We start from the raw sequence: 26,826 nt of genomic DNA on the forward strand, positions 1-26,826 counted from the left end.
AACCTACTTACTTGATTTGTCCCATAGGACAGCAAGTTCAGAGAAATGGCTCTCATTTTCCAGAGGCACTCTCTGTTCATGTGTACCGCCCTTCGAGTGCCTATGGAAGAGGCGGTTAGCGAAACCTTCCAGTCTCTGGAGCGCGGTGGCTGTCCCTGTGCACTGGTTACAAGGTACCTCCTTCTGAGCTGCCATCTATACGCACTGGCGACTTTTAGAAAAGCAAAACAGAAAATATCCAAAAGGAGCTGGACAAGTCAGAGACACCAAGAGCTACGCATGTGTCAAACTTCCTGTATGCAGTGTTTTCTAACCACCGCTCTGGTCTACTTCCTGTTAAGAAAACCTGTATAATGCACTGTTTTATACTGTTAAGAGTCTCTTTTCATATCAATTGAAAAGTTTATTTTTTTTTTAAACCAAACTACTGCAATAACTGCTTTAGATTTTCACACCTTTTTAGTGCACATATTTTATATTAAAATATGTTTTTTAAAAATTAAAATACCATAAACAACTTATTCCGAAGTAAAGATCAGAAGCCAGATACGTATGTATTTTTAACTTACCGCAACCATGCATGAAAAAAAAGTGACTATTCTGCAGTTCTTCCCCTGTTAGTAAGATGGAGTACTAACATCACTGCCACAGCTTAACCAGCTGTAATCTAATCATTAACAATCCCATGATTTCAACTAAGCAACTTTCTACACAAGGGGGTTGCTTGCAGAAATTGCTGAAGAAACCATTACCACAAAAAATATATTATTTTCCTCCTTTGAGAAAAATCAGACTGAATTTGAATTCTAATGTACATGCAAACAAGAGTGCATTATACTTATCCATACTGAGTTCTACTTACTCCAAGAATGAACCAAATGATTTTAGCTTTTTCAGTAATAAGCTACCAGAACAAACAGCACTGGCAGACCCTTATCTAGCCGCATACTCACTCTCCCAGCTCCAGAGGCAGCTGGAAGGAGTCACAAAGTCACGGTCACTGGCTCCTGACATTGCTTATGTCAAAACCTTGAGTGCAGTCTTGGGGAATTACATAAGGAGGATTTTTCATTCACAAGAAATTTGAACGTTTTCAACTGCAGACTAAGTCTAGAAAGCGTCATTCTTAATGGTTCAGAACATTGGGGAAATAAATTGAAAGTGGTATTTAATGTTAAATTATATTAACTTTTTAAATTATGTAATTTTGCATGCTTACAATGAGTAATACTAAAAATCCATTTTTGTGAAAATGGAAACACATACATTGGGCAAGTTTCCCAGTATATCTTCAGCACATATAAGACGTGGTTTCTTAAAAATTTAGGACTATTCTTAAATAAGGTTGAAATAACTTTTCACAATCTGTCTCCTGTCTTACAGTCAACTTGTTGATGATACACCTCTTATTTTTCACCACCATACTTCTCACTGAATAGTTTCCAAATGCAGCAGATATCCATCCTCGGACATTACATAACTATTTCATAACAGCCCTGCGTTTTCAGAAAAAACTATGACGAGAAAACCACCTATATTAATGATAAAACAATAAAAATGCTGAAGAGCAGTCTTTACAGATCCGGTTGCATTCCTCAAAATAGTAACTTACAGAGTTGTCACCACTGACCCCCGTCAGGGGAACAGTTTATATTTCTAGCCCCTGCACAAAGCACAGAAATGCCTTTACTTGCAGGCTCTAGATATACTCTAGCTTTTTTTTTTTTTTTTTTTTCCTTCCAGCACCTGTTCAAATTTCAGGACCAACTTGTCTAAATGCTGACACTTTACACATTGCTTTGCAAATCTGGACGAGAACCTGTTGTCTTGTGGCTGACCAGGCTGCTCTCTCCTCTAAGGTTCTGGTGCTGCAGCCTCCCCTGGATCCCAGCCCACCAAAGGTCATTTTTTACCTTAAGCCTTCCTGGTTTTTACCTACTTTGTCTCAGGATCATTGCTGACTTCCACGACACCTCCCAGGTTCAAGGCTTTGCTGCCAGAAACAGGAACTAGCGGTGACCGTGGGGATTAGCTTACCTTACTGGGGGCACAAATAGGCAGAGAGTGGATAGCTTATATACCACATATAAACAACCACTTCACGGTAGAGCAATGCTATGCCAGCTTCCATATAAGAAATTCTTAGACAACAGCATGCTTATTTCCCCATCCAGTGAACATTTCAGGGCTGGAAGAGCCCCTCTGGATTTGCACAGCCGTACTCCCCTGTAGGTTACAGCAAGTCTCTGTGCGTCCAGGGAATCCTTCCAAGAGACTTTATTTTCTCTGACCTTTACTGCTTCCTCCAGTACTCATCATTTTCCTCTCCCCTGATTCTGCACCTTTTTTTTCCACAGTACTGTAGTCTTATCTTTTGCACAAGTGTCTTTCACACATGTAGTTCCCCTGATCTCAGGAAAGGTAATTTACAAAATTCACATCACTTCACATTATGTGTGTTAGAGTCTACCAACCCTCTAGTGTCAAACGGAGAGATGTGAGAACTGCTGGAGAGCATCTCTGCCCACCAAAATTCAGAGTTTTGAATGCACCCAAGTGACTAGCCCAGACACTTGAACAAGGTGTCAAAACTAGGGAGCAGAAATAGCCAGCCTCTGAGACCACAGAAGTGAACTGGTTTAGGTGAAAATAGGCTATCAAAAATAGATTATTAAAAGACAGCCTAGGAGAAAACCTGGGTTTACCAGTGTTTAAAAAAAAAATGCTACCAATTGGTACCATCACAGACATTCTGGTCCACAAGCAAAACATGAAAAAAAAGTACTGGTCACACCCATAGTTTATTATTCAAGCATTGATAAAACAGATAGTAATGCACTTTTGTAATCGAGGAATTTTTTTTGGCATTGATCAGCATTGCCCAATGACAACACAAAACACTACCACACTGAATTTCTGTGAGGCCCACATCCCATGTGGACTTCAGGGTCTTCATACAACATCCACAGTTTTCAGAGGTGGAACCTCCTATTTCCTTTTAGCTAATCTTTCATCTTATTGACAGACTAGCCTTCCAAACCAATTCAGCATTAATTTATTCACACCAAGTATTATTATTTTTTTAATGTTATACACGAAGCATGGAGTACACCAGCTCTGACATAGTATTTTGCTCCCCAAAAGCTAAGTAGTCAGCAACGGGTGATTCTTTGTCAAAGACAAAATTCTGTACCTGTGCTTGTCTTAGGATTTTCACTTGCTAGCCAATAGTGCTTTTCCTTAGAACAGTTTGTAAATCTTTAAATACAATTAAACGTTTACACAGACATCTGCAAACAGACCTGAGGTCATCTTACTCATGCTGCTCCGAGCTGGAAGAAGAACCAGGGCCAGCTTTGACTCTCGTCACTATGTCTTGGAAGTTTTAAAACACACTAAAAAAAACAGAGATGTGGGTAGGAAATTCAGCTATGATTATAAATATTACATGTGTAAATTATAGTATTTTGATAAAGAACGTTTCAGTAAAAATTCTTAAGGTACCCCCCTGTAGCTTTATAAAAAAAGCCAGAACATAACAGTGACAGCCATAGAAACAGGCTAGCACTGTGGTGCTTTAATCTGAAAAAGGCAACAAATCCATCTGCACTTTTGCTGACTGCCAGCCCATAACCTAGTGTGCATTTCCCAGCAGCCGATGCCCAGTGTACACATTTCAGCCACTGGTAACAAAGCACATCAGTATAACCCAGCCAGAGACTTTCAGCTTCTTGCTGAAAAAAAGTCAAGAATAACATAGCAAGACAGACTATTTCTTTTTTTAATAATCTCTGCTACCACATCATCCCTGTTTCTAGGAAGCAATTCCACCCCTACACCATTCAAGTCTTAAAAATTAAGTTAAGGAAGAGCACCCTCCTCTCCTCCAAGAACCTAGAGATGGCTGAGTAACAGCATCATCTGTACATTCCTGCTTTGTACACATTCTTCTATATTCACTTCTTATAAAGTATTTAAAGCGTTCCCCAAGAGAGTTACCATGATCTCCCTGAACTTTATAGTACTAAGTGAAATAATATGAAAAACTACAGCACAACTATATGTTGCTGAAATGTATTTATCTCACTCCTAGGAACTAATGCCATTCACAGAACTGAAGCTCCCTTACAGTGTCAGAACTGGAACATCTTCCCATCATTGCATGAAGGCTAACCATGAATATCTCACAATCAAAACCGCAGAAGACAAGTTTTTAAGACAATGAACTATATTCCTTGACAGGATCTTGAGAACTAGAACTATGATGTAAGAAATTCCAGATCACTCCCAGCTAACTAATATTTAGGTCTTAATTCTAATCTGCCAATTTAGTGTTTTCCCAGTTACCTACAGAGCTGAGTCAACATGCCTGCTTAAGCGTGTTCTACTACTGCTTAAGGACTAAAATTATTCTTTCCTAGCTTTTAAGAAATATTTATAGTTAATCAGCACTGGCCTTCATCCACAAGTAAAAAAGACATACTGTGACATTTTCTTGCATATTTATTTTGTTCATAATTATGGAAAAATAACTTAAAGAAACCCTATGGGTTTTTTTCCTAGAGGTTAAAGACAATTTCTTTGCTTTTAAAATAGATGGCTTCATCTTTCCCTTTATGCACCACTTATTTCTACAAAGGTCCAACTTTATTATTTATTATTATTTATTATTTATAAACCAGGAGCAAGCAATTATTTGACACAAATTGTTAGTGAGGGTTTCTCAATTTTTAAGAACTTGTGGATATTGCTGAATATAGCAGCTCTCCTGTTGGCCAATAAATTATTTGTAAGTTGAAAGATAGTGCCAACATATATTAAAAAGGAAAATAATTTGTCTGATTTTCCATTAGAAAATACAAAATTTTTTAGTTCTACAACCTTTTAAAGAATACATACTAAAGAACCTAAAGTGTTCTATTGTATAAATCGGATGAAATATGTATAATCTTTTTCCAGTTATATAAAACTTAATCATTTATATCCTTCTCTATTAAGTGTGTACTTTAACAACTAAAAATAAGAATTTTATCAGAAATTATGTTATTAACCACAGTTCATTTTGAGTCTTGCCAGGCATGCATATTTCAGAAAGAATTATGGGTAGAAATAGAGGCAGAAAAAGGCTTCTTGAAAAAGCAGATGTATTTTGATTTTCACTGTGCATCCAGCACTATGTCACTAGCTTGCATTTCTTTTTAAATGCATGAAGGAAAGAGCTGTATTTGCTAATGCCTTACGGATTTAATGGCTTTCCACTTCAAAACAAAGATGTTTTAAAATTTATATATTAAACTACAACAGGAATGTACACCCATGCAGTCTTAGTGTACCTTCACATGTGCATTGTTTCAAGCAAGGCTAACCCTTATTAGAGAGCCCCTCTGAGAGCAGTACTAAAGCTGGGACTGCAGCACAGCTATAAATAGGACTGCCAAGAGGAAGTTGTTGCTATGGCAATGCTGGTCTTATTTCTATTTTGACTCAGTAGACCTCTGCTGGCATCTACTGTACACAGGCCTAATTGCAGCAGACATCTTATACCTTCATCTCTCACCAGGAAGCATAAATTAAGGCTTGCGTGCTCCACCAACATCGTTTGTTCTTTCTCCATGACCATACAAAAGGAATAAAAAAAAATTACAAAGTAAAAGAAAAAAGCAAAACACTCCTTGTATTCAGCATCTAATTTTTAATAGGTAAACTAAAAATTCTCATTTTTTCTGTCAGTTTTCTTTTCAAATTTTGACAAATTCATCATCCAAGGTAACACGATTTTCCACTTGCATATTGGCAGCAGATGAAGTTTCCTCATTTCTATTGACATGTATCTGTGTTATTTTGAAGTCAAAAAGCATGTATTCTGTAGTCATAATCTCACATCTAGTCCTGACAAGTAAGAGGACAGAGAACTCTTGTTGCAAGCCAAATCTTCCACAGAACTGACCAACTTGCTTTGAAAAAGAGAATCGCATTCCTCTCCTTTCTAACTTGGCTCCTTCCTCCTTGCTTCTCTGACAGCTTCCTCCCAGGCGATGTGGTCACCGGTGCTTGCCGCCTGCACTGATCAGTAGCGGTCACACTGCCAGACAGAGGTTTCAGAATATGAATAAAGATTACACAATCGTTCTGTAATAAAACAAACTTTAGTGAAGATCCACCTTTGAAGTTTCAGCTTTCACTTAAGTACACGATATCTTCTGAAAGAACTTGCAGAATCCTGCTTAGTACAGGCCGTTCCAGATCATAACTGTGTGGAGTTATTCAAGCAGTTTATTTCCTAGCACAAGTTAAGATAGCTTGACATACTCACAAGTTCTCTAAAACCCTCTTAGTTTTCTGCAAGAGAGAAAGTACCCCGAAACCTGCATAGGTGTTTTGTTATACTTGCATAAAATAGTTGTCTGCCAAGACTAAGGAAGATGTTCTTACTTTTAGAAAATTGAGGTCTAGAAAAAACAGGTATGTATACAGACTCATTTAAATTATAATCCAAGATTAAATTTTGAAGAAATTTAGTATATGACCTCATTAATTCTGTTTCTCTGGAAAAACTAACAGAGCAGAGAAAGGTTTTAGTGCACTTAAGTTTACAACAAAACAGTTGCTACTTTTGATTAATGAGTTTTATTGAGTTATCAGTCACGATAAGACAAAGTTCCTGAGTTAGAAGAAGCACTCCAAAAACACGGACACTTTACTAAATATCTGACTGGGCTGGTGGAAGAACTTCCTGCTTGAATTCTGGACAATTCCACACTGAAACGATGTTGACGTTCTGTCTCTCCAGAGGCCCAGGGTTGGCCACTTCTCCACATTAAGGAACTGCCCCACAAGAGGCACATTTGTTTGAAAACCCCTGTTCAGGGCAAAATAAAAATTGTATGTCTGAGTCAAGAGTGCAAAGAGTCCCCAACATAAGAACTGGCAATTAAACCTAAGAGAGGGCCCCGCTTACAGCTAATTCTTGGTGCGTTATAGTGGAAGGAATGGAGAGGAGGGACAGTAGCAAAATGCTTACCAAAGCTAAAGTCGTGTAGATAATTCTTGACTGTAATAGCAGCTACACTCTAACCATCATATTCTGTGTTGTACAATAGAAGGCCAGGATGATAAATATTAAAGTAACTAGAATTATTTTAGTATCTCTTTCAGGAAGCTTGTCTGTGTTTTAGATCTCCAGCATATTCTCTAGAGGAAAACAAAACAAACTGACCCCACTTTGAGCTAAACACTTTAAGTTACTTCATCAGAAAGGATAATGCTTTTTAATAAAGTCAAAGAGTACAGAATGCAAACTAGAATACAGCAGCGGCCTTCAGAGAGTATGGTCTAAAGTGCAAAACGTTTGGTCACGTGCTGCGGAGATACAGACACCTTTACTCCTGTTAGAAACGGATCCTGCGTTCCTCTGCCTTACCAAGGGGATTACAGACAGCCCTGGAGAGCATTCTGCTCCCTCTGCTCCCGCCAGCCGGCTCAATGGCAGCAGGTATTCTACAGAAGAGGGGAAAGACTGAACCAGTGTACAACTACCGCATTCGTCCACATCAGTTGGAGTGAAAAAAATGGTGTTAAATTAACTAGAAGTGGAGGGGATGCCACTGAACCCTAGGCTGTAGGATGCGTAAGCAGGTATTTCAAAGATTCTTACATGCTCTTAACAAATCATCGTGCTAAGAAAGCAGTATCCCACTTACAGAAACATGCAGGCACCCCAAATATAGCTCAAACACCAGGATTTCTCTATATTTTAAAGTTACTAATATTGGGTTTATAAAATTTAATTCATGCCTGCATTTAAGTGCAGTAGCAAATGCCATCTGCTGGTCAAGGATCAGTGTGAGATACCAAAGCTGTAATACTAAACAGTAAATTTAAAAAAAAAAGTACTTAATCATTTATGTGTAGCATAAGCAACTAAATAGCTCAGATTTTTCAGAAGGTAAATAATCCACACCACCAACTTTCCAGTTACAGGATATTTTTCTTAATGAGGTAGTAGCAAAGTGTACATATCTTTATTTATTACCAGTCTAAATATATTCTTAAATAGCATCTGTTTCAAATTCAAGACAGTTTTAAGAATTAAAAAAATTGTAAAAAACTTTAAAAACATTCCTACATGTATGGAATAAAGACTTAAGGCAATGGAGAACTTGGAAAAAAGCTTTAGAAGTGAGTATAGATAAAATATGCCATTACTTGTAATTCTCTGAACAAAATGAAGCAACTCATACCGCATGTCAGTTTAGCATACAATAAAATATGAATGACAGTAGGTAAAAAGACATAATTCCTTAAAATCCTCAAGAAGCCACAGCCCTGTATTTTACTCTCCTTGAAGCTAGTTTTCTAAAAATTAGATACACTACCATGAGTAATTGTAGTTGTATTTATCTTTAGTTTGATTTAAAGAGAAACAGGAGCAAGCAATAATTAAAAATTTGTCCTGAAAAATCACTGTATTTTATGCTGTGAAATGCCACCAAGAGCACCTTCTCATAATAGGTCCCCTCAAAGCATTGGCACTACCCCATATTCTCCAAAAAAAAAAAGAAGATATTTCAAGGTTTTTCTATACCACTGTTACACAAGAAATCACTAAACTCATATTCAAGTACAATTTGACCATGCATTTGTCTTTCCCTTTGCCAACTGAGCTAATGAACACACTCATAGGTAAAGAAATTTATATGGTATAGATCCAATCGATTTGATACTGAGCAACATTAGGTATCAAAATTCATTCTACATTTTTCCCCCCCACTGGTTTCTACTTCTGATATTTACACAAGTGAGATGTTTACAGCAACGGAGGTCATCTCAACATTTACACACCTTTAACTCCATTCTCACTTTAGTCTCATAAGCCGAGAGACCTACCTGACAAGAAAGTGCTGTGACAAATCCAAGACCTAATATTTCCAAGCCAAAAAGCTTTGAGAGTCTTAGTCTGATCTTCCACAGTCTAACTACAAATTAGTCTTAGGCTTATTAAGTGATGATCTTGTATGAAAACAAAGCAAATAAAAACAAATAACCGATAATGACAGGGTTGTTTTTTTGTTCATTTTTAAGAGATGCCATTCATATTTCTTTTGATTTCTCCTGAGCAGCAGAACTTTTGCTAGGAAAAAAGCGCAAGCCACACACAGGAAATCTACACAGGTCAGAATTTGATAATTGTGACAAATGACATATGTCCAAATATTTTCATCCTTAAAAGAGATATCTCTGCCAAAAAGCCTGGAGTTGTAGAAATGCGCATGCCTGCAATAACCAAGAGCTTCAGTGCACACCTCCACTGCAGACTGCATTCTGCCAGAGGGAAAACAGAATTTAACTAGAAAGACCTCTACCATTGAAGGCATGCTGCTCTTAATTTTAGAGGGATATGGTCATCCTATCCATGAATACTAGTACTACCACAACAAAGAAGAATGTTTTGGATATTCCTATTTTGAATAGGCAAAAAATTTATCTTATGATAGCATCACGTGGGCTCTTCTAATTTCTGGGATGCAAAAGCCCCTCTAATTTGGTAAAGCAGGAAGATACACTACCTTGAATTTATTATCTTAAATTACTTGAACCCTTTTGAGAAAAAAAAGGGACTAAAATTTTGTAACTAGCCAGAGACTTCTTTTTTTCCTCCTGGAAGAACAAACATGTTTCACTTGCAGCCAGTCTCAGATGTTCATAACTTTTCCTAACAACCTCAACACAGAATTGTTATTTTTGGGAGTCACATGGCATGTGGGAAGATTCTGGTTTTCCTCCAATTCCACTCAAGTTAAATCCTACTCAAGAAAACTGCCAAAATGAGGTGCCAGTTGCAATACATTGTATGAATTTTTAAACTGATTTCCACAATAGGAACCACGTTCCCACACTTTTGGGGATGACAGGGCGGAAACTGGAGGAAACATAGTATTATTTAACTGGAATATCAAAATAATAAAGATACTTACTGAGTAACTGCAGTTACTGAGCCCTCTCCTCACCTTCCTATTATGATAGAAAAACAATACTTAAGTTATGCAGAAATGAAAACCTAAATGAATACTTATCTGAAGTGAACTGCTTACGTGTTAGTAAATAACCTACTTCAACATTTCTGTTCCTTTGCCTCTATAAAGATGACACTTCCAGAAGAAAAAATATCAACTGATTCTTATTCCAAATAAGGCAAACTATGTACTATTTTAACTTCTGAAAACACTGCTGCTACCTATTTTTTCTGAAAAGCTGTGAGAGGTTAACAACACTAATATATTGTCTAATGTGTCTGTGCATAGCTCCTGGTGGGCTTCCGGGCATTCAGGATGTCAAATGTGACCAAGTTCTGAAGATGAATGGCTTTGGGGACTCTGAGCTGAATGTAATTATAAATTCTAGTCGGCCTGAAATCTAAATTTGAGTTACCTTTTCAGGTAAGTCTTAAATCAATGCAACCTGTACTCTACTAATGAAAGTAAAAATAATACTTCTGTAAGAAACTGTATTTGGTGTGCAGAACTTTTCAGAGGTTACTGAATAGATAGCTCGTGGGGCGAGGGAGGGGAACATCAGAATGGGAGCGTACTACATTAATCCTTAATGATCCAATTGATTTGCACTAACTGAGATTGTGCTGCTCTTTCCTTGGTTCAAAGGAGATAAGTACTAGAAGATTCATTACTCATCTGGATTTTGCTGACAGTTTAGAAACTGGCCACTTTGATAGTTCTGGAGATTCACTTGTCACAATTACTACATTAATTACATCTCTGCACCCTCACTATCTTCAGGTATATGTTCATTAAGACCTCTGACCATGGGCCAATTAACAACAGAATAAATACAATTGTAGTCTATACTACATTAACCGTGACAGCTTCAGTAACTTGAAATTATGTCCAGCTCCAGCAACTGGTCTAGCTTCTGTGCAGCCCCTTTGGAGGACGGTATTCCAAAACCAGTAAAAATAACACGTAAGATGTCTTTAAAGCTTAACCTCTATCTCCTAGCTTTGTGTAGGATAGCACACCTCACGAACTCCAGGAACTGAGCAGCATACTCCACTTGCATCGGTAGTTCAGATTGAAGCACTTTATTAAAGCACCTCATTAATGTCCATCACCACCCTCCCCCAACACTGTAGCATTTTAAGTTGTACGTAGTTCATTAATCTGTTATTTCTCAGAATTAACAATGCACACGTGGTACGTTGTTCAGAACAGAACACAGGACACTAAATTTGTTTCCATCTTCTTATGCTTGCTGCACAACCATTCACTTGCATGCACCTTAAGTTCCTTCACAACACTCTACCCAGCCTACATAGAAAAGATTGTCAAACCTAAAGTAAGCTCATCTTACTCTTTAATTACAAGAACTTCAGCTAGAAGACCAGAACTTTATACTTCACTGGGAAAGCTGCATCATCATAGCCATTCATGTTGAAACACAAAGCTTTTTGAAGAAAAACAACTTCCTCCAAGAAATAAAATGGGTACATGTACATTGTCTCTATGAGAAAGGAAAGAAAAGCTGATATCCTGGGTACAAATTGTGTTCTACTTAAAGCAACCAGCTCAGCAAATACAGATAAGAAAAGTATATTTTCAGTAGAGCTTCAAACAAGCCCATAACTAACAACACTGATAAAATACTGGCAGTCACCTAGAACAGACACAAAAATAACAAGGCAACAAACTCAGAGTGAACCTTTAAATCTTTTCCTTGTCTACAAAGAAACTCCTCTCAACGCTATCAAACAACGCAGCTCATGTTTCTTGGTATTTCAAGTATAAGATTCTGAACACCAAATTATGAGCAGCATTTTATGTGAATATATGCTATGCACTGTTTTTGAAACAGGAATATATTTGAGTTACTTTAAGTTACCTGTTTCACTCCCTGAACAGAGTGAATTGACATCCATAGATACAAATACACAGACAAGTGACAGAAACAAAAGGCATGTTTAGGAAGCCCTGCTTTTTGTCCTAAATCAAATGAAGCACAACTCAAGGCCTCCCAAGATAATATGTTGATTCAAAAGACTGAAATAGGTCTTCCAAAGATATGATAGCAACCCAGAGATCCATTATTGATGCAATGGGCTGAAATAAAAAAAAGGAAACTATGCCTTCCTGCTTGCTTACAGGTAACTAGTGAGCCGTTAATACACAGCTTAAAGTAAAAACATTTTCCTATGCTCTGCCATTAACTGTGTACTTTGGGAACAGCCATGAAACAAAGTCAGGGAACATACGATATGAGAGCATACCAGAATCTCTGCTACTCAGTCAAAAATGAGACTTTTGCAATAGAACTGTAAGAAATGAAGCAGAGGAAGGGCTAACAGGCAAGGGAACAAGTCCTGGTGCACGACAGGGATCTGAATTAGGGAGCTTACACGGGACAGAGGTAAAACAAACAAGGGGCTAAGGAAGGACACGATGAGCTCCACATCTGAAACAAGTACTGTGAGCAGATGCAAAACCTTACTTTGAGCATAAGATATAGAGCAAGAAAGGGCAGGTTCACCTGTATTCTCCCAAACAATGAGACTAATTATATTCTTTCATACTAAAGGGGGAAAAAGTGCCAGGTATCACTATGGCCTCATTAAAAAAAACAAAAACCAACAAATCAGACAAAAAGCAAAAGATGATGTACAGACAAGTCTCCCAAGTATGTAGTTAAAATTTGCCTAGATTGAAAAAAAAAGTCTATCCTACCACTGGTCATGGAGGAGGGGAAGAAGTGCCTAACCTCTCCCTGTCATAATTATTCAGCCATTTAAACTTAAAGGACACTTTAAGACACGTCTATAAACAATTCCAGCCTTAATTCCGTTTTGGACAATAATTTTAGAGGGCTGCAGCCCCATACTGACTCAACACAATCTCATTATCTCAGCTCTTTTCACTTCAGTTCCTAAACTGAAATGTAAACTGAATTTAGTTACTGACTGCCAACTGCGCATAACTGAAGGACAAAACACCCACTTTAATATTCTTCAATATTTTAGTTACTTCAGACTTAGTAATAACTGACTCAGGATATGAATACCAAACTACAGACAGACTTTGGACATGCTGAGAGGAACAATGCATCAAACATAAGTTTTTGTTAAATCTTTTTTGCTACTGTCCTTAATTTATACCTGATGTTGCTAAGGATACCGGTTGAGATGTTAAAGTTATAAAACTCACTGGCTGCAGCACCACTAACATGTTGATCTCTACGTGAAATTAAAAAAATGTCTTCCGACCTCAGGGCGTTCCCTTCAGCTATTATCCAAGACTGCAGCACGAAGAGTGACCAGGCAAAACAAACGAACAAACATGTAGAACTAATGCTATTTGTAACATAGGCTAAGCAATAAAAACACCCACAGTCTATTGTGGATTGTATTTGTCTATGTTTGTCACCTAACGGTACTCTCCAAGTTCCCAAATAATGATGTAGTTTGGGCTGCAAAGACAATTAATGTTCCTTTTACCATGCTTTGTTAAAATGCTGGTATCACCTCTGTGGTGCTGCTTGTCATCGGTATTTTTGTCTTTGTAACTCCGACTGAACGACTACAAGTGGTAACTACACACATCTATGCCGGTAAGCCACTCGCACTCCAGTGAGTGTGCAACACGATGGCATGCTCAGATACAGCCACGGAACCAGTAACACTTCATCTGTTCTCCCTAGATTCATCTGTCTGATTTTACAGCTGCCTTCGACCTAGGGAAAAAATGAAATCCTTGGCTGCCTTAGAGATTTATTCACTTTCATGGCTTTGATAACCTGGGATCTAAATCCTGTTAGAAAAGTCCTAATATTTAAGTTGGACCACATCCTGTGGGGACAGAAGAGATCCCAATTGATCATTATAAAGAAAACACCAATCTTAATATAACTTTTGAGTTGTTTTTCTATGATTCCATGATTACAGGGTAAGAAGGGCAAAGATTTTACTTTCCATCAGTCAATATAGTTTAATAGGCACTTGAGACATTTAATACATTTTGAAAAGCCTATAACATACAGAGGGAAACAATATTTCTTTTATGTTGATGTAAATTCACAGAGAAAATGTTAACGAACCAAAATACCATAAAAATAATTCTGAGCTCACAACTTTCAGTATACATCTTATTTTCCTTTACAATATCAGATCATTCCCATGTAGGACTGAAATGAAGATTGAGTCTCCCTGGCTTGCTCATTTTGAGAGAGGATTTACACAATTTGCTCCAGTTTTATTTCAGCTTTTTATGAATAATAAACAAAAGCCTTGAAACATGGCCAGAAAGGCCAATGGATAATACACGACCCCATTAGGAGGCACTTTACCCAGAAATACATAGGAAACCTGCTCTGCCATAGAAGCCAGAAGTTTGCAAAGTACTTTCCCAGAGTCCATTTAGATTTAAAAATAGATAAGTAGTATTATGATACAGCAGTCACATGTGGTACATTTGATCTATTTTGAGCTAAAATTAATAAGCACTTCAAGAACGTGAAGTAAATTGATATACTAATTGCCATAAAATAAGGTATAGTTTTCTCTCTGTAACAGACTTGCCAATTCAAAAGCATGACTGGTGAAAAATGAAGATATACATTATTTTAAGTTATCAGAAGTGTTACTACAAGCCTCCAATAACTATAAGAGGACACGGTGTATCCCTGTATGCCTAAGTCTTCTAAGAAGTTAATTGTTTAACAAGTACTTGCAGTTAGTTGCCAGTTTTCAGATGAAAGGTGCTTAATAGTGACAACTAATTTTTAAAAGCTAGTCATTTTCCTAGAGGATATACTTTCCCCAGCAAAATTCAGAAATGGTTAAAAGCGATAGGACTCTTAAGCCTGATTGCCTTGCCTCTGCCTTGTTTTTCTGGAACATCGCGACTGAGAAGTGAGGATTTAGACAATCACATGATTCCCAAGTTTAACAGCCCAGATTTTCAGTGCATCGAGCCTACGTAGGAAGGTCAACAAATACTGTGGTTTGACCTCGGTTAAGAGCCGAATCGTATCTACAAACAGTTTTTATATTGGAATGCCATAGCAGGACACGTTTCTGTTCTTACAGCACAGAAGGGTGTCCTTTTAACTGCGATTTTAAGAGTACTTATAAACAAGTGCTTGTTTGTGTAACTTATTTCAAACAGAAAGCTATATTTAAAGCGCATTTAAATTTCATATTTTGGTATTCAAAAGTAAGAGAAAGGCTGAACTAAGATTGTTTTAGTAAACTCCCCTCTTTTACACATGCATTACAACAATCATGTATTCCTTTTTCCACAGACTCATACCTCAGGCAGCACAGTGTACTGAACTGCTCTGGCACTTGTTCAGCATTACGCAGTGAAGGAAACTTTCTTGTAAGGCTCCTTAGCGCAAGGTGGAAAGACACGCACAGCTCCAGGAAGCCGCAGGGCACTCTGATGATCGCTACTGAATGCCACCCTTGCGATGCAGATGTTATCCTGCTCTGTAACAAATTCCTTAAACCAAATTATTTTCACTTGCATGTACTGCTGCTTTTCTATCCACCCTATGATGACCAAAAAGTATTTGGGCACCTGCTTCACAAAGAAGAATTAACATTTGTAACTGCCACAGAAAGCTATATAATCAGCACCTATATACTTCAGAGGATTTCATGTATTATATGCCCTGAGAAATAAACCTTTATCACATTTGGCAGGGCTCCCTAAAAGAAAGGGAAACGTTTTACCTTCATCTCTTCATGCTTCAGTTCCCTGCTAGTAAAATGGAAATAACAAAAGCTCATTTAATGAGATATTGTAAAGGTAAATTCAATGTTTGCACAGCAGCTGTATACTAAACTTATTTTTGTAAAAAGCTCACAAGGAGAAGAATAACATGCAGTAAAAAAAGACAGACTGATATGCACTGCAAACAATACAGAAAATTAAGTAAAAACTCTTCATGAGTACAGCTCAGTGTCCTGTGCACCAAAGTTAGCAAGATCCTTTCAGGGGATGAGGGATAAGCCAGTGGGAGAAGGAGCATAGGATCTTGTAATTTTCTCTATTACAACACATCTGCACAAAGGAGCTGCAATGGTCATCCAGGTAATTTTAATTCTGCATTTCCTACTCTTTTAAAATTGATATTGCAACATAAGCAGTTTTTCCTTTCTCATTTTGATTACAGAAGCTTAGATTTCTTTTCTAAAAACCAAAACTTTAAGAGCCAAGTATCACCTTGTGGCATTATCTAGATTAAGAGGTCATTCATCAGCTGTGAAGGGAGGTCTCTCTCTGTGAAATAACATACTTTCAGAGAAGTTTTCTACCAGGAGAATGGCAGATTTTGAAGATACTGGGTTCCTTTCATATTTCTGATTGCAAACAATTCTTTGAATCTCCTTGCCTTCTTTTCAGATTTCTTTCCAATCCTTACATTTACTTTACCTGTACTATGACTCTGAACGACGCCTACATCTGCACTCACAGATCCAGAATCTTACAATTCCTTAACTGCTTAAGTACTCTGGAATATAAAACAGCTAAGATTTCAAGGCTACTTAAACATTTCACTTTTTAATACAATGGAGAAAATTGGTGTAATACTGCATTGAAGATTTTTTTTTCCCTCCATAACGTGATTAAAATTGTAAAAACATAAAACCATTATTTCCTCCCTGTTTATTCTCTATCATATTGCTAAGCTTTGTTAACATATCAAATCAAATATCTTCACATAGAACTTCAATAGAAAATTGTTTGAAGTATTACTATAAAAATCCCAATCTGAACAAAAACATGATAGACATAAAACTCATCTGGCTGAAACAGAACTAGAGGAAAAGACAATTAAAAAGAGTTCACCAAAAAAAAAAAAAGGCGTTTGTGTATATGCTAAATACATCTGAAAAGGCCAAGAAGAATTGTATTAAGAATACACAGGAATAAGAGAAACAAGTTCAATTCCCTAAAAAAAATAAAAAAATTACTTGCCCTCAGAATAATAATGCTTATTTTAAATTGAGCTGGCAAGGAATCATCTAATTGTTATCACAACTCTAAGAGCATAGAGTTCATTTTTAAGCTGACTCTTGATGAACCATAAAGGTCTGACAGAACTGATTTTTTTTTTTAAACACGATTAAAAAAAAGTTTCTCGATTTATAAGAATTGCAAACTTTCTTAGTAGCAAGAAAGCACCAATTTTGCAACAAACTGAGACACTGTATACAGGTCTGTCTGGTGGTGTGTAATCACAGAATCTCAGAAGTACTTTCTATACAGAAAGCACATATTCGTATTTAACTGCCCATGAAAGGAAGCTGATGTGCCAGTTGAAAAGTCATGTTTTCGCTTGTTGGTATAAATAATAAACCATAAATCAAAAGTAAAGGAATATGACTAGGTAGCACAGCAAAGTAATCCTCAGGACATTGCATATCACTACAGCCGTGAGTCAGGAAAGGCAAGGACTGCAAGCCTACGTTGCTGCCTACCTGACCTGAGCTGTCGTCGACCTGTTTCCATCACCCACTCTGCCAGAGGAGCAGAGTAGGCGAGATGCTCCTTTGCAGTTTGTCTTGATTCAATCTTGCGTACTTACAAGGAGCATACCTAAATCTTACCTATCCCAGCAAAGAAGAAATGAAACTGAGATGTCCATAGTAAGTCTCCTTCAGCTATGCTTAGCCAAAAATTCTTTGCCAGGTTTTCCACATGCCATATTCCACAGTTCGCGCAAAGTGTAACTGGGGCTGTCTTGCTGTGCCTTTGATTTCCCTCTCAGAAGCGCGCACACCTTCACCAAATGAGATCCAGGTACACTCCCCTAGTCCTACGGTTCTCCTGCCTGTAACACCGCACCTGGGAGCTGCCTGTACTTTGATTTGAAAACATTAATTTGGCCAGTTTGAGTTTTGGTGTTTTGGAATTTTGGATTTTGGAATTTTTTGAATTTGGAATCAAAAATTTTGGAATTTTTGATTTCCTTTACCAAAAATAGGAAAGCTGCATTTCAATTCTTCACTTTCACTAAAAATGTGTTCAACCCATAATACCACAAACGTGATAGCAAAATGGGGCAGCAAAAGAAATCTATATCCTAAGGGTCTGAATCATTCTGTTCTTATCAGACAAGATCCTGAAAACTACCTTGAAATAACATCAACTTTACTGTAAGCAAATCAAATTATATTTGATACATAGCTCATCATTAGAAGTACTCAAATGCAAGTGCTTCATCTGAAATAGGCACTAATGTTTATTATTTAAAACTTCCCTATTATCCTAAAATATAAGGAGAGACCTTCATGAAAATACCTTCATGAAATTCAAAGAGTTAAAAAGTACCCTATGACAGTGAAACAAGGTGTACACAATTTCAGAAGTGTCCTCCTGATGATCTGAGCAGATAAAGTATTTGAGGGGTAAAATCCAGTAAGAACGGCATTCTTAACAGCCCACGATAATTTCTATACTAAATTGTTGAAGATGAAACAAGTAAGACAGATACATGGTGCACAAACACCTGTTTGCAGGAAAGACATCCCCCATTCAATATATATTATTTTTAAAATGAGAATAATAATAATGCTTGTGATTAAAACCACTTAATGGAAAGAACAGAAAATATTTTTCAGTAAAGATATTCACATTTTTGATGTTGCTATATGTACTAAAATAGAAATGAAGAATTAAGAGAAATTGTCTTGATATTCATAAAATAATTTGTTCCCAAGCTAGACTCTTTGTTAATAAATAACCAAGTAACACTGCATCATGCAACTTGAATTAATGGAAATTTTAAACTTGTATTGTCTAACAGAACACCACAGTATCTGATTTCACTGTAAAAAGCTTTTCAGTTTCTTAAAGTGAAAATGACTTGTCAAAAATGCTTTTTAGGGGGGCTAAAAACCTAGATTAATTGTACCATACTTCTACGAATAAATGCTGGTAGGAGGGAAGCAGACCACTTACCCATTAATTAGTTTCAAAAATTCAGCTTTGAACATACATATCCAATTTTTTTCTACCTTTAACCAGACACCCAAATCACAGAATTCAACAGCCTCACCACCATCACTACTAGACCGCCAATGATTTATGGCCTGTTTGCAAGGAGGTTACGTAGAATGATCCCTGGTTTCTTCTAGTATCTCATATAACTCTAGAAAATATTAATGCACATTACAGATTTAAAATTAAGTATACAAGAATGCTACACATAACTTTTGGAATATTAGCTATTTTTTATTTCATTTTTTAACTACAAATCAAACGTACCACTCAACAATATCATATTTGCAAACATGTTCGCATGCAAAATGCTGTTCTTGTTCAGGGTGTAATTAGGTCTGCGGAAACAGAAGTTACCTTTGTCCTCACCTTCTCTTACCTGAAAAATTCATGGAGCGGGGGTAAAAAAAAAATTCTCTTCCACTTGTTCAAACAGATTTTCCTTCAGTTATTGATTATTTTTACGGAAGTATGTCTATAGAGATGGCATTCACATAAGATGTAAACATTAGAACCCTGTTATGACTACGTATTTGCTTTCTGAAGTTTAACAACTTGAAGGACCGGATTTATATCTGCTTGTAGGTCATCTTTCATAGCTATTTTAATTTTGCTGTCCCTTCTTAAATACCATCACCACTGACGAAGCTCTTAAGAACTATTAGCCAGAAGTACTTTTTAATAGCAACAATGTCTACACAGTATTTTGGTACTTCACATAGCAGCCATCTAAGTTAAGTTCTAAATTATCCAGTGCTGTGACAATTAAGCTGTGTTTAGACCACAAAACCACACCAGTAAGAACAGGCAGCTATAAAACTCAAGTACTGTTTTTGTTTGTGGTTCAAGAATTGTCTATCAAAGGACACTGCAAAGTTGCTGTTGCTGCAGCAGACAATTGAGTACAATTCAGATAACCTTCCTCCAGATATGCAAAGAAACAGGAATCTCCCAAACAGAGCAGACGTCAGCAGCACCTGTAATTTAATCTTTCATGAGAAAATATGCTCTGCCATATGATGAAATACTGGGGGGAAAAAAAAGGAAAAGCAGTGCTACCTTTTATTCAATAGCTCTTGATGTAACCACAAATAGGGAGATTTCCTATTCGGTCATATTCTTGGAGCATGAGTTGAGGTCCAGCAGCCTCTTGTGAGCAAGGAGGCAAGGGTCCCGAAGAAGAGCAGCCTTCAGAGACTTGTGGGTGCTCAGAGGATGATCAGACCCTTTTTCTACCACATCAGAAGTTTAATGCTCCTCAATAACAATGCAGAAAAACTGGGCTTTTACACCCAACTGTGTCAATGGTCTTGTATTTTTATACATAACTCCAGCATACTTCTGCATTCTGCACGAGGGAAAATACTCCTCATGCTATAGTGCTACTGCTGCTACCGATACAGCACTACTAAATGCTTAACAGGGACTAGCGCCACTACCTTCTTTATTGTCTTGTATATTCCTTCTTCAGTATTTACCACTACTTTGACTCTCAGAAAACCACCAATACTGTATCTTACGTCCATAATGCTGTATATAACCCATATTTGCAGCTACAGTGTACATTTTCCCCAAACCCACTAGATGTCACTTCCTCACGATTAAATATACATTCAACAGGAAATCCAAACTTTCATAATTCTCCCTCTCCTCGGTTTATTCAAGCAATACCACACTATTTGAGAGAAACCCCGATTCTACCCACTGCTCTGCTTCTTATAAACGTGCCTGATCTCGACCCTCTCATCTCATGACTTGCAGTCAGCTTCTATAAATCTCTCTCAAGGGCTGCACAAGTATCAAGCAGGATCTCAAGATCAACAGATTTGCTTTGCTGCTCAGCTTCTTCATAACACATCTGAAGGGACTGTGTATGAAAGGCTTCTATTTATGTGCTTTCCATACTGAACTCTACTCTACTGTTTTCTCAGACTCCGTATTTTGGGCTAGTCTTCTCGACGGGAAGACTGGCAGTAGAACAAACAAGTTTGTATGCATTAGTGGAAATGAATGAGTCAATTTAGTTGGTGGAGAAAATTACCATGTTCTGAATATAAGTGTGGAAAAGCAGCCAACCACTATTTTCTGTTCGGCGTTTTCACACAAAGGCAGAGCTACCTCAAGTTATCTTTTCAAAGAAAGAGCACTAAGGCTACAAACTTTATTTCTGCTTCTAACAGAAAACAAACAACCCTGCAGAAAATCAGTGTCTTCACCATTGACTGGAAAATTCACCTCAGTTGCAGATGAAAATGCAGGAGATCCTTAATTCTTCTTGTAAAAGACCACACTACGTTTACGGTGCTTGTACCATTAGCCCTATTTCATCACTTAGGTTGCTTCAGTAGCTGGTTCCTTCGCATCTCTCACTGCACTACAACACTGTGCTGCATGTCTCGTCTTCCTCCTGTCGCTCCCTATTCACATGCTGTATCTAAAATGCCTGTCCATGCATTAGTCATCTTCCAGTTTTATTTGTCCTAAAAAAAATTCTTGAGCGTGTTCTGGAGTAATTAAAAATATAGAGAGGAAAGCTGGTGATCCTCTCACTAACTTTGTCAAAATAGATTATGCTCTGATGACCACGAAGGCAGTCACGTTTAACAGAACTAAAATGTCACAAATACTGCTTAATCACAGCGGTAAGCAAAAATAGGGCAAACGCTGCCGATAGCATTTGAGAGGGGCATGTCGTTGTGTACCATTAGAAAAGTCAGTCAGCAGCATTTCGGGCTGAAAGAAAGGCCGAGCCCCTCAAATTAACAACCACCTCAGGTTAACACACCTAAAAGGTGAGGCGATCAGCGCTGTGCGATGGCCAGCCTCTGCTCCCTGCCTTCAGAGAACAGCTTAGTGTGCTCTCTGCGGTGGCAAAACCCCTTTATGTTTCTCCCCTTTTTCTGCATCCCGTCTTTGTGTGTCACCGCAACACAAGGTAGGGCCACAGTTTAAAACAGCTCCATGAACTGAATGAGTTGAACAGGAGAGCTAGGGGAAGCAGAGGTTTTAACCCACTCACTTCAGTGACTTTTTCAGAGCCGTGCTCAAAACCACCGTATCAGTACGGGGTGAGCAGCAAACTGCAGCACAGTGCACAACAGCAGGAGTCATCGGGACAGGGAGCTTTCACGGCAGCTCTGCTGCCAAAGAAAATCAGTCATGGAACTGCTTCTTAAACAGCACGTTGAAGAAAACTTCGTAGAGTCTCAAACAACAATCTGGAGACAATACGACCGCGTTTTTTTGTTTGTTTGTTTTTAAAAAGTTGTCATACTGGCAAAAATCGAGATCTGATCTGAAAACACAACTCTCACCCAGCAGAAACTCTAAAATTGCTCCAAAGGGCCTTCTGGAAAGGCATTTTAAGTAATACCAGCAACTAATTGTGGCTATAACTGATTTAGATGTTAAACCAAATCATCACACAACACTGTCCTGAGGTTGAAAAGCACAACGGTTACTTGGCCAAATTACGTTCTATATTCTCACTGTAAGTTACTTAGCAAGTGCTTTTCTTTAATAAATGGCATGCTTTCAAACATCTGCAAAAAGCAAAGTCCTCTTCTGAAGGAAACAGTTTTAAAATAGCAGTTTAGCTCCTGAAAATAGCAAACTTCTAAGGAGACACTGTCCCTTAAAGAAATATTCCCGTTTGAAGGCATACAAGCAGCACCGACAGTTATCATGATAAAAAGATCAGACGAAAAGCACCGCTTTGGTGCAGAAAACAATGGACTTCTGCAGCGCAATGGAAAATGGCCTTATGTCAGACTACAGGAAGACAGCCCGGGACTGTTAGGAATACAGGTAGTGCATAAAGAAGGTTGGGCTGTGGGTAAATAAGGGACTCAACAAGTATCAAAGGAAAACACTAAAGATGGCTGAAACTATACGACATGCCAAGTACACCTGCCTTCTGTGGCAGAAGCAAAATAAGGAACGTGGCTTTGCGTACCTGGAGTACTGCAACTGTCTGCCTGCAGTCACTGTCCGGTTCTGGCCCCCCAGTACAAGGGAGATGCGGACATACTGGAAATAGCCCGATGTAAGGCCACCGAGCTGATGAAGGGAACGGAGCACTTTTCCTATGAGAGAACTGGGACTGTTCAGCATGGAGAAGAGGAGACTTGGGGCAGGGGGGTGCAAAGATGGAGCCAGGTTCTTTTCAGTGCTGCCCAGCAGCAGGACAAGAGGCACTGGGCACAAACTGGAACTCAGGAGGTTCCATCTAAACATCAGCAAGCACTTCTTACTGTGTGGGTGAGGAGCACTGGCACAGGCTGCCCAGAGAGGCTGTGGGGTCTCCTCCTTAGGGATCTTCCAAAGCTGCCTGGACACAGTCCTGGGCACCCTGCTCGAGCAGGGGTGGGACCACATGGCCCTCTTACCTCACCCTTACATTTACACACCTCCTCTCTGAGGCTCTACCTGATGCAGGACCTCCCCACCAGCTCCGTGGGCTCTGACCCAGGAGGAAGTTTCGCAGAATGACCCTGACCCCCCGGGACCTACTCCCACTCCTTCAGGCAGAGCACCTCTGGCCAGCCATCGTCAGCTCCCTCTGCAGGGAGGGGAGAACACGCATAAAATCCAGACCACGCTCTGCTCAGTGCTCCCCTTGCCTCCATACCTTTACATTTCTTAACCCACGCTCCTCCTCCTTTTTATCAGCAGTTGCCCTGCAAATTATCTGGTGCCTCACCAATCTCTTTTTCCTTAAGTTGCTCATTCTCACAGAGGGCTCTAATGTTTTATCAGGGATAAACTGGTATCCATCCCTAAGGAAAGGGCCAACAGAAACACTGGCTGCTTAAGAAAAGCAAGAACAGGACATGCATAGGGCACTTCTCGCTTCCTGTGGCACACGCAGTTGTACAAATCGTATCCTCCCACAGCTGTTCTATTCTAGACCGGAGAGTTGTCACTCAGAGTGATTCTTCACATGGAAACCATTCAGGACCTTTTACCATCCTTGCTGCCCTTCTGTGAACCTGTTCCTGGGCATTCAGCTTGGATGGGACACGTTTGATACAATTAACTGAAAAGTCAATACATTTATTATGCCAAAGGGAAACCTACTAACAGTAACAAACGTTACTCAACAACGAAAACAGAAAGGGAAAAAACATGGGGACACGGGCACTTGAAATTCAAGAATGTTCTAGCACAAAGTTCAACATAAAAAAACCTAAGTTAATACACAAATGAAAGGTATCCTGTATATGAATAGTAAACATGCAATAATTCTGTAGGAAGAATAAAAAAAAGCAATTATCTGGCAAAAAAGTGTCATAACAATAGGCAAAAATTAGACAAACTAAACGGTTCTTGGTATCAGAGCAGTCTGGGTGAAAAACTGAAGCTAATCTTGTTTCCCTATCAGTTTTGCATTTGATCCTCAGTTCAAAAGAAATTCAAAAATGAAAAAAAAAATCTGCTAATTTGCAAAAGAACCACCAGACACCCCAAAAAACATTAAAAAGCACTACACATCCTGAACTTCCCAGTTAATCCCACATCACATGAAGCTGTTGTAGACCTACACTAATTGCAAAACTGTTTTGCAATTTCATATTCACAGAAGCCATTAAGTTATTCAGCACCTTACTTCTGAACAACGGTGCTGCAGCCCAGCAGTGCAGAACCTTTTGACACATCATCCACACAGCAGAGTGCCGGTGCTGGGACGTGGGGACATGCGCTGTGCCCTTAGCCCTCGATTTCATGAGATGTCCCCTTCCCATCACACAGCTTTTCACAAGGACCAAACATGACTCAAGGCTTCAATTTTAAAAGCCTGCCCAGTACAAAGCAGTCCTCCACCAGTCAGTGAGGATACACCTCTGTTCATCACGACACCTCCTAGAAGGAAATACCAAGCTCCTTCAGATCAGTATGGCGTGATTTCAGCCACATAAGGCTTTGTCTCTCACCACATACCCTGTTTTTCAATGAGAAATCCTGACTAAAAATCCAAGCTTCCTATTAATTAATTTATGGATCAGTTAATAAAAAAATGTTTGAATACAGGTAATTTGCATTAAAAACTTTATCTTAATGATAGATTTGGTGCAGCTAAGTCACACTTTTCCCAGTGAAAGGCTAGATTATCATATGCTTAACAATTAGAATTTAAATATACAATAAACCTATCACTGTTACCTGCTGTAAGACAAACAAAGAATTTCAAACTGCCTAATATCATATTAATCAAAACTAACCTTAATTACTATTACAGCGTACCTGCTGATTTATCTGAGTACATACACCCTTAATTATGTCACTTCACACGAGGGAAGAGCAAATGGATTCCAGATAGAGGCAAAACAGCAATCTTTTCTGTCTTTAAAGTCGCCTTCTTTGTGCCAGAAACACAGCTTCCTTTGTTTTAATTCCTTGAATCATGTTGCGACTGTGGAAGTCTGAGGGTTTACAGATGAGCACTAACAGCAAGTGCATTAGGTTAACAAGTACGCACTTGCTGCAAGCAGCTTAAATTGAATGAAATAAACAAGAGTTCACCATGTCTTCTCTTTAAACATTACAGTACTTTAACAAAAGGATAAACAAGAGGCAGACATAACAACACTAACACCTTTACATACCACCCAGATGAGACATACATTCATCTAACATGTGGAAGGCAGATTTCTAGGCTTCTCATTTTAACATCACAGGTAAGCTATCTTACTATTTCACTTAGTCCATCAAACAGACACTACCTGTCAAGAAACAGTCAGAGCAAGGTAGAACAGTAATTCTCTGCCATTTGTATGGAGCGAACTTGGCTCAAAACACTCATCGGGCTTTTGCTGGTAGAAAACAGCCATGTCATGGAAAATACTTTTGTTTTCTCGTAGTCTAGAGACCCATTTATCTCTAATACGTAGAGCATATTTACATAACTGATTTTCTGAAAGACTTTTTGAAACCCTCAAAGCTATGGCTCAAAACTATGAATAGCCTGAAGTACAGAAACTGAAAACAAACTGTTTCCATCTAGTCTCAAGTTGTAAAAAAATGTGGCTGTTTCTTGTTTCTATTGTTTGTTTAAACACACATATGCAAAGTGCTTCCAACCCTTCACTACATTTGAAAACAGTACACACCACACACAGTGAGCCCTCACACCCTAACCCTTACTATGTGAACACTTATGCAGGAATACATTAATTAATACACGTGTCCAGTAACATACACCAGAACTCATTATATAATAAGCTACCAAACCGTCTATGATTGTAGATGAACCCCTCTTATCAGGGAACAGCTGAAAACAGTTTAATGAATGAGCAAGTGAACAAATGAAAAAAAAATTGGTACACTTCTTTATTTGAACGTCAAATTGGCACAAGACAACTGAAGTTAAATACAAAAAGAAGAAAAGTTAAACAAAAAAATAAAATATTATTGTTTTAAAGATCCATATGATGTGTGGAGATGGAAAGAAGTAATGTTTTACTATATCTTCTCAACACTTTTAACTCTAAATGCGTGAATAAACCAAGCCCAACTGCTAGGTGCTAACACCTCTCACTAAAAACTGAGCTGTGAGACAAAGTAATTTGTTACATGAACACAGGCAGACGGCAAAGAGGTGGTTTGGAGTAATCATTTTAGCAAGAAGTTAGCAGGGTGAGGTCTTAGGAGACTGTTGAGTTAATCTAAGAGCTCAGCATTGAGAAGAGAGTCCTTTTTCCTTGCCACCTCACCATTTCATTGCCAGCAGCACTTTCACTGCTTCCTTTGAATCTGTCTGTTGCCATTCGACACCTCAGCAAACTGATTTGGCTTGTAAAATAATTGTAGATAACCT

At 38.3% G+C, this 26,826-nt stretch overlaps 1 protein-coding gene across 3 annotated transcripts in view; it reads right to left on the reverse strand.

The window, feature by feature from the left end:
* PRKACB (protein kinase cAMP-activated catalytic subunit beta) overlaps positions 1-26,826 on the reverse strand; it is a 69,452-nt gene that overhangs the window by 35,929 nt on the left and 6,697 nt on the right. The window contains exon 1 of one of the 3 annotated variants that reach the window (XM_083847263.1): positions 3,303-3,327. The exons of 1 other annotated variant lie outside the window; for it this stretch is intronic. In XM_083847263.1, coding sequence (XP_083703389.1) covers positions 3,303-3,321 — 19 coding nt within the window. In that variant the 5' untranslated portion in view covers positions 3,322-3,327. Of the gene's footprint in view, positions 1-11; positions 3,237-3,302; positions 3,328-26,826 lie in introns of those variants that run through there. One more of the 3 variants, XM_083847261.1, reaches the window with a different exon arrangement.

This window comes from Anser anser (genome assembly GCF_964211835.1).
Source record: "Anser anser genome assembly, chromosome: 8".
NCBI classification, from domain to species: domain Eukaryota; kingdom Metazoa; phylum Chordata; class Aves; order Anseriformes; family Anatidae; genus Anser; species Anser anser.